This window comes from Porites lutea, chromosome 3, assembly GCF_958299795.1.
Source record: "Porites lutea chromosome 3, jaPorLute2.1, whole genome shotgun sequence".
Taxonomy (NCBI): domain Eukaryota; kingdom Metazoa; phylum Cnidaria; class Anthozoa; order Scleractinia; family Poritidae; genus Porites; species Porites lutea.
The window spans coordinates 37,241,007-37,250,445 of NC_133203.1; the positions used below are offsets into that span (position 1 = coordinate 37,241,007).

Consider the following 9,439-nt stretch of genomic DNA (forward strand, 5'->3'; position numbering starts at 1 on the left):
CGACGACGACACTGAATGTAAACAAACATGTAGACTGTGATGTTCGTTCGCAACAAAGTTTTTTTCGCAAAGGCGTCATTTAAGACGATGCAAGATCTTATTTTATAAGCCGTACGTCCACTTTCATTGACGATGAAGAATTTTTAGTGTTGTCAGACCTTTTCGAATGGAAAAATCTCTGCTTTCCGTACGAAGGTTATTCAACTTTCAACCTGAATGACATGACCGAGTCCGAGTGTCTGTCATAGTTTAGATTTGGAAAAAGAGACATTCCGATGCGATAGCTGTTTTCCATATGAAGTTCATTTCCTCTATATTAAAGATATATGATTTGCCTGACCTAAATACGTTCAAATAAATTTGTCACTTACGAGTTCGCTCGCTCGGCCTGCACAGCTCAGTGTTGTCTTCGAAGTAAACACAAATTCATCAGTCAAATTTTCAATCAACATCGCTTGTTAGGAGAAAAAAGAAAGGATACCTGGATTTACGAGGTGAAAAAATACAAAGCCCTTGAAAAATCGCTTAAAAACAGGGAGTTATACCTGCCGAAGCTTGTGGATTGCAGGACGACGTGATTCTACTGTGTTTGGCGTCGTCGACGACACCACGACGACGAAATTTGTTAACCGCGCTTGCGCAGTGCACTGTATCTCACTTCCGGTCGCCGTCGACAAAGTCGTCGTCGTGGTTCTTAAGTTCTCTATTAGCACTGTTCAACCGCACTGCAGAGAAAAGTGACAAGAAGATACGTAAAAAGGTTAAAGGCTTTATTATCACACCCATTTAGGGCGTTTATGTCAACCAATTATAAGAAAAGTCACTGAGGGGAGTTAGGAAACCCCAAAGCCAGTGGCTCAGGGTTAACACTGCTTTGCAAGCAGGCGTTTGTAGATGGAGTTAATTTTTCAATTGGTTATAATTAATTAAATCAATTAAATATTACTTGCTGTAAACGTGATTTGTATATTAGTCATGGGTAAATAAAGAACAAATTAGCCAACTTTTATACCTGTTGTGGCAATGCATAGACTAACCAAGCTGCAGTATCCGTCTGAGGTCCCCAGGGCTCTTTTTTGGTGACACTGCTGTTTATAATATTTTGTGAATGAATTGCCGATTGTTCCCGAGTTTGATGATACTGCTTTTAATTTCTCCTAGAAACTTATTTCTGAAATTGAATCTATGCTGAACGTTTGCGACTGGATGGAACCTAATCAACTTACTCTTGACATCTACGTGAATAGCGGCAATGCGATGCTCAGTAGAACTGACTCTATCACTATTTTCGCTGACTGGTAACATTTTAACAAAGTCCAGTCATCTCATTTCATAATTATAGTAACTGGTCTAATGATAATATTCGTATATCTTTTGCTCTGAAAACGGGGACATTAGACAACTCTATTCTGAGCTGCAGATGTATGCATATTGCTTAAACTGAAGTGGCGTGGCTTGTACAACAAGGCCAAAAGCCGTAGTTTCGATTTGCTACTTAGCACAAATTTTAGCACGTACATTATTCTTAATTTTATTCCTATTTCTTGACTTATTCCAATTCAGTGATAATTACTTAAGTTCTTTTTATACATTTGCTATCCATAGAAATTTCACTCAATTCATTCAGTTTTAGTTGTAAAACACTTCGTGATTTCCGCCTGCTTTTTAAAAGTAATGTTTTGATATTTTTGACCGATTATTTTTACCTAACAGTCAGGCCACAGCCTGCACAAGAAATTTAAACTACCCACTTGAAAAAAAGTGAAAAGGTAAAATTGTTCCAATCTCAAAATATTTAGGATGTAATAAAACATGGGGTCTAAAATAGCTTTCATCTCCATTGACAAGTTGCGCCTCGTTGTCGCGGTTAAGCCGCAACTGAGGACACCGCACAACAGTTTTTCAATGGACGTTTTCGCGGAAAAAAGTCGTCTTGGGGCTCCTTCGATTCATGTTTCCGTTCTTTTCTTCTTAGGAATCATAACTGTCTGAAACATTGATGGCGAAAAACAGCTTAAAAAGGGCCTCAAGAAACCAATAATTCGGAGAAACTTTGATCCAAAAGCAAATTGTTTCTACATAGAAACTGTGCAAGTAATTTATCACAGTCAATAATCTTACCGTCTCTTAAAAACAATTGGCGCAAGGCGTTAGCTAAAAGTTTTAAATAAAAGGAAAAAACTAAGAGACGTTTGCAAAGTTTACAAAGATGTGAGCATGTGAATGACTATAGAACCATTGTAGAATAAACCAGGTAAGTGGTGCATGAGTGGGAAGAGGGGGAGGGGGAGGGGGGCAAAAGACCCTCTGGCCCTCCCTCTCCAAGGTCCCTGTAAAAGCCAAGATTCTTTGATGATGAGAAACAGTTCCGGGGTCGTACGGTGGTCCTCTTTCTCATAAACTCGAGCCACGTGGACACGATTTAGTGGCCGCTGCCGTTGTTGAGAGGCTTAAACAAGAGTCAATGTTTGGACTGTCCGCCGGGACAAAAAGAAGCTGAAAGAAGTGGCCGTTATGGAGACGTGGTAGACTACGAGTAGTCCCCCATTTTTCCTCAAGGATAGTAGAGCGGGCGAAACGCGAGCGTGCGTGAAAATCACCCCACGCGAGAAAAGGCGACACGCGGCGGGGAGAGCCTTTTCTCGCGTGGGGTGATTTTCACGCACGCTCGCGTTTCGCCCGCTCTACTATCCTTGAGGAAAAATGGGGGACTACTCGTAGTCTAGAGACGTGGCCGTTAGTGGAGTTTCGACTGTAGTTCAGTTATTCCAAAGTAAAGAGTTGCCTCACCGCTCTTTTCAATAGTGATGTAGGGATGGAAGTTTTTTTGTGGCTCAGAGATGCGCGCTCTTCGTGCGCGCTTTGGCAGCGACAATTGCGTGCACGTCACAACAAAATCGCTAGCGAGGTTGACTAGGTTGACTAGGTTGGCTATCCAGCATGCACGAAACGCACCCAGAAACGCACCGATACATGGAATATCGCACGTTCTTACATACTCCCCGCTGTGCGTGACCGATAGCAGGCTCCGACAGGTACCAGTTCACAGCTCTGCCACGTTAAACAAGAGTGCAATGGCGGAGAAGACAACAAACGGTAGGAAAGTCCTCATTGCAGTAGATGGCAGCGAGCATAGTGATCGAGCATTCGAATGTGAGTAGGGTGAAAATATATAGGGAGAAAATATTTTCTATTGATCTAAAAAACTTTGGGTCTGGCAACGGGCCATACGTCACAAATTGTTCGTGACTGTGGTAATGCCTGCGTTGTAGAGAGCATAAACATGTTTTCAGTATAAAACACTATTTAGCTCGGCCTTATATAACGGAAGATGTTGCGAGCCGCCTAAATTAGATCGCTTGGAATGTGAAATTGGACAAAAAGTTCCATGACCGATCAGAATTGTATTTAGTTGGTGTTGTAAAATTTGGTCTGAGTATTTTTATAGTAGACTTCACGCCATCTCGTGATTACATTAACCTATAAGCTTATAAATTAACATTTTAAGAATTTCAGTCAAAACCTCTCGATGTCGTTAGAAATTTGATTCTGCAAAAATGCAAATATCCTACATTTTCATCCCAGTAGTAAAGTTAGGCCCGGTTCAGATGCCGTTCTTCACATTAGCCGATATTAAACCGGGTCCAAGGCTTATTTAGCCTAAAAAGTATTTTAACCTTTTTTCTTGGGGAGGGGGTTGGGGGTTATTCCATTAGAAAGGGCCTGAGATACTAAACTTGGTGTTTTTTAATTTATAAAGTACGACAGACAAATTCTGCGACTGCCTTATATGGCCCTCCATATTACAGCTTTGATTGTACTGAGATAAATAGTTTTCTATTCTTACATTGACATGATAATTATATTTCATTCAGACTACACAAAAAGTAAGAACTGAATAATATTAGTTGTTAACATATAATGTTCATTGAAATTTTAGTTGCCCAACTGGGAGATTTGTAGTTTCCCCTAGCAAGCGGGCAACCATCAACCCCTGGGACTAATATGGAGGGTTTGCATGCACTTTGAAAGTCCTTGAATTTAAATAAACATTCAAGGCCTTGGAAGTCCTTGAAAATAACAGTTGGTGGTGGAAAGTCCTTGAATTTCAGTGCTAACTTTATTCAATCCAAAGGAAAAGGAGCAAACACAGAAAGACCTTCAGGATAAAATTGGTCATGTTGCAGAAGAGCTAAAAAAGACATAGATTCAAGCCTCTCTTTTGCACTGAAGAGAGTTGTTGAAAAATGGGAAATATGTCCTTGAAAGTTGTTGAAAAGTCCTTAAATTTTTTGGCCAAAAATTTAGGAACCCTGAATATCCCATCAAGGGGATGTGAATAATAATCCTACCATGTTGGACAAAAACATTAAGATAATAGGACATAATTTTCTATGTTTAGTTCAAGGAGAAAGCTCTTGAAAGCACTGGGAACTACAAATACTCCTCCTGAATAACAATGTTGAAGTCCACTGGATCATTTCTACCCGTGACTGAATGACCAGGCTGGGGTGGGAGGAGGGGTTATTGCAGTACTAAATCCTTGGGATGGGTGTCTAGGGGGTAAGAAAGTCCAGAATTCTAAAAAACTTGTCTAAGAACATGGGTGCTTCATGTTGCGGAAATAGGGGTAAACTCTGGTCTTGTGGACCTGATCAGGCATGTGGGCCCCTTGCTGCTTGGGCTAATGTTCAGATCAAAGATAAATAATAAGCTATTATTTTATCCTTAGTATAAACTAAAACAGTGGATAGTGCTTTTCATGTGCTCTGATTGGCTACTCAAACTCGGGCTATCCAGTGCTATTACTTTCAAACAACACCAAACTTGCGTAAGTTATGGGAAAAATGGCTACCTGGTTTGCTACCGTAACAAACAAAGAAATTTTACAACTAAATGAAGAAGCTGTTCTGGAAAAACATGAAGAAGGCAATGAAATTCGGTTGGCATTTTTTACAGGTAAAGCTTTGTCTGTTTAACCTGGATTCATCGATGAAACCGATGAAAAAGTTCTTTGTTTACAAAATATGCCAATTAATTGTTGAGTTACTTTATTTAGCTGTATGGTCATTAATAACTTCAAAAGCAAATTAAATGTTTTTTTACACAATGGTTTCAAATAAAGAGAGAAGTGACAATTCTTTTTGAAGAAATGACCCTGCAACAGCGAAACAAATGCCCTCAAATGCTTTATTTATTGGCAAGAAAATGTAACAGCTGTTTGGTCAATTGCATGCCAAATTTGTTATCGTTGGCAGCAATAAATGAGTTAAAAATCATCATTTTTTGCTGAATTATCTCTCTGTTTTAGTATGTACTAATACAATATTATTCACCTCAGTGTCAGTGGCTAGTGGTGGTTATTTACCTGGCCACTTTGTGGCTCAGTAACTTTGCACCACTGGCCACTGTCACTCAGGTGAATAAGTGTTAAATATTTAATGATATATGTGAATAAAGAGCTCAAAGAATAACATTTTAGTAAGAAATGAGTGAGGGAGTTAGACATGGCTTATGTAGTTCTGGCAGATATCTTGGATTAACTGAGAATTTTCTTCAATAGTTTGATTTTTTTCCGTAAAGAATTTTTTGTGTACGGTTTGTGTTTCCTATACTCACTGATCTTTCATTTTGAACTGATTTATCCATGAAACAGTGCACGAAATTCCTCTGGAACAAAGGTTATGGTTAAAAAAAGGTGCACTTAATCTTAAAATAATTCACTTAAAACTGGAGTGTGGTCTTTATTGCTCACATTGCATTTTGTTGGTGAATAATATATTTGGTCAAAAATTGAAATGGTTCAAAAACATTGCTGGACTTTTGCATATAGACTTGTTCTGACCTGGAGTCAATAAAATTCAGCAAGTTTTTCCACTGGTTTGCCTTTCTTTTCTGAGAAAGAATGTATTAATAAATAAAAAGCCCTAATTTGTCAGATGTGCCCTTGTTCCACCGATGCCTTCAACTATTAATAATCTTTTCTTATCATTTGCAGTCTATTTGAAGAACATATATTGTAAGGAGGATTCATTACTGGTTCTTCATGCTTTTGAAATTCCACCTCTTCCATACTCCTCAGGACCTTGTAAGTTACATGTAATTAATGATAAATACTTGAACCTTTCTCAGCTAAGATTGCCAAATTGTTATTTTTATTTTGGCTTAGAGAGTTGGGGCTAACTGAGGTCTAACAGTCAATGCCTCCAGCCATGGTCACAGACAGCATCATGCGATTTTTCTGTGGCTATTTTCTTAATTTTCCTGAAGAAGGCCAGTAAATATAGCTGCAAGATTGATTTCAAATCATTTTTAATCTCAGGATAATGCTGAAATTGAATAAAACAATGTGTAAAATGTACCATTTTCCTTTTATCATAGTTGTCTTTGCTTACTATGAGGAGTGGAGCCAGATGGTGGGTGAGTTAAGAGAACAAGCAAAAGAGATGATGAGGGCATACGAGGAAAGATGTAAAACACTTAAGGTTGTAAACCAGAATTTGATTTAAATATGATCAATCATAAGTATTTCATATTTCATCAGTTAAGGATTTTCAAGTTCTCAATAATATTAAATTTTTGACTGTACAGAGCAACCTGAGGAATGAGCTAGTTTAAATTAACCAGTTGCCTTGCTAAATGGAAGTTGGCTGCCTGGGGTATCCAGGCCAGCCAGCCCCTACATAGATTCTGTCCCAGTGACTGGCAAATTCCTGCAAGCCAGCTATGGGCCCCCATTCCAGGAACCTGTCATACTGATGAATCAGTGCAAGGAGACATAAAGGGTACTAAGGGAGAGTGGGGAAATGCTAAACACAACTGCTTCAAACTGCTCTGCACAAACATAACTGCTATAAAAACCACTCAAGAAAAAGACTCAACAATCCTAGCTGTGTACAGCAACATCGTTCCATGTGAGCCTTCACTTGGGAGTTTGACCGCTGATCAGCAGAGACTGCTAAGCTTGTGGTAGTGAACTATTTCTCAAATTTTTCATTTAACTAAATAAACTGCCAGGTTCATTTGATAGGGAGTACAAATTTGTCCTTTTGTAAGACCAATTTGGAGGGAAAATTTTGTGGCAATTGATTGTGGATGGGTCTTTGTAACACAGCTCTCATCTGATCTATTTTGTCATTTCTTTTCTAACATGTAGTTACATTATGAAATTATTCTTGTGGTTGGCAAACCTGCTGGCAATGTAATATGTACAGAAGCTTCTAATGGAAAAGTTGACCTCATCGTCACTGGAAACCGTGGACAAAGCGCAGCTCGACGTACAATACTTGGTAGTGTTAGTGATTATGTGGTCCACCACTCGCAGTGTCCTGTCTGTGTAGTACCCCCAGCAGCAAAGTCATGAATCAAACAAAGAACACTCTAATGAAGTTTACATGTATTTGTTATCGACAGTATTAGTTCTGAGAAAATGTAAATGCATTTGATCTGTTGCTCCAGAAAATTCCCCACCACATGCCCAACCTCCCTTTTCTTCAGAAGTCCTGCAGGCTCACAATATTGTGACCATACCCAACCCAAGGAAATTCTAATACTGAATGGGCTTTCAATTTCACTACCTTCTGTTCTAAATTTCATTGGTCTGTTGCAAAGTGAAAGAATCTTGAAAAAAAAAAGCAACAACATCATCAATGAACTAGATTAATGATAAATAATATATTTGTTCTGGAGATTCTTGTCTACATCCTAGAAAAAAGAGAGAATGTTAAATGTTTGTTCCCTTTTGGGAAACATTGTTTATTGTTTAGAGAATTGATTTTTTCAGCCTGCAAGCAGAGTCTACATAAATTATGAGAATCACTAGGAGGAAGGAGACACTCAACTGAGGCCCTGCCAGAGTAAATTCCAACAAGTGACACGGGGTAAAATGAAATCGCGACAAGAGACAACCTCCCTCGGCCAAATTGTGACAGTGATGGCAAAGCCGACAATAAGCGACAAGCATTTATAAACACTGACACGAGACATTTTAAAATTCAGACAGGCAACATGGGACCCCCCCCTCCTGGCAGGACCTCTCAACTCTCACAATATTCTCAAACAGAGAGTTAGTTCGCAGGCTTGGGTTGTGTGTTAATCCATTTCAAGCGGTGTGATCGGTGTGATGCTACCCTAGAAAACTATATATATAAAACTCTTTTCAGATGTTTATGAATGCATATTTGTGGAATAGAAAACAGAGGGAAATTTCAGATGAGAATATATATATTTATTGTTTTGATTTAACACAAGCACTGGTTTTAGTGTTACCGTCTTTGAAATAGTAAACAAATAACCCAGGCTTTAAAGTTCAATCAATTTTATCTCTCTCCCTTTACATGGACCTTCTTGTGCCACTAGGAGGTTAGGGTGGGTGGAGGGGAAAGAAGGGGCCAGGGAGAATGGGAAGGGTTAGAAATGCATTTTCTCTCTTCCCATCATATCTTGCATGGTTACTTTGTTTGAAATTCCACTGGGATTCACTGCGGAAGAGAATTATTTCATAAAGACAAGGCTGTCACTAAGATTTCACATCACATACGCGAGAAAAGCTTGTAAATCACGAGCCGAAGTGTTCTCTGAGTGTTCTCCCAACATCCCGCGTGGGTTATCACGCCGGTAAACCCATAGAAAGTGTGGTCTATTACTTTTATAAAATAACTGTACGTTTTCTATGAAAATAAATAAATAAATAAATAAATAACCGAAGGTTTTTAACCAATCAGAATGCGCGTACTATTTTAGGTATTTTATAAATGCAATTAGAAATCGGGGAATAGAACCGCTAGTGAGTTCTTTTGGTTTTATTTTCCCTTTGTTATCTAGTAGCTGGAGGGAATCCCCAACCCCCAGCCTTATGTGACAGCCCTGTATAGAGGCAACATTTATTATTGCGTTAGTGTATAATTAGGGACCTTAAGATTGGACTGCGAGTACGACTTTGAATACAAATACAAGTTTTCAAACCAACTTCATTTGGCTTGTATAATTACTTACCACACCAATGTAATGTAGTAGTGACCATAAGGAGAGAGTTTCGTAGTTTTGATGGGCGAGTTACTCTATCGCCATTTTGGAAGATGAAACTCACCCAAGGTTGTGGCGAGGCAAAAATGATTCCAAGAAGCTGGGAGAGGGGTGCAATGGGTTTAAGGAGAGGGAAAAATACCTTTCCCCCCCCCCCCTCTCCTATCCATTTTACTTGCTTCCAAAACGGTGGGCCAACGCCAACGAATTTTAACAAGTTTCTAGTTTTTTCAACAAGTTTCACTGCAGGCTATGATTAGGGAAATAAGTTATTCTCCGTTCTGAAATTCATCTTGTCAGATTAAATATTGTACAATTGTTTGCTATAGTAAAGGGCCACGTTCCCTCAACTTTTCTCGGGATAGCGATAATGAGTCGGCGAGCAGAGAAACAGAGATACCAATATTTGTTTCCA

At 39.0% G+C, this 9,439-nt stretch overlaps 1 protein-coding gene across 1 annotated transcript; it reads left to right on the plus strand.

Moving 5' to 3' along the window:
* The first annotated feature begins 3,010 nt into the window (after window positions 1-3,010).
* Window positions 3,011-8,967, plus strand: LOC140931060 (universal stress protein Slr1101-like). Its single transcript, XM_073380798.1, has 4 exons — window positions 3,011-3,153; window positions 5,999-6,088; window positions 6,382-6,485; window positions 7,157-8,967. Exons 1-4 carry the CDS (start codon window positions 3,075-3,077, stop codon window positions 7,361-7,363), a joined length of 480 nt encoding a protein of 159 aa, XP_073236899.1. The 5' UTR covers window positions 3,011-3,074; the 3' UTR covers window positions 7,364-8,967.
* The last annotated feature ends 472 nt before the right edge of the window (window positions 8,968-9,439 follow it).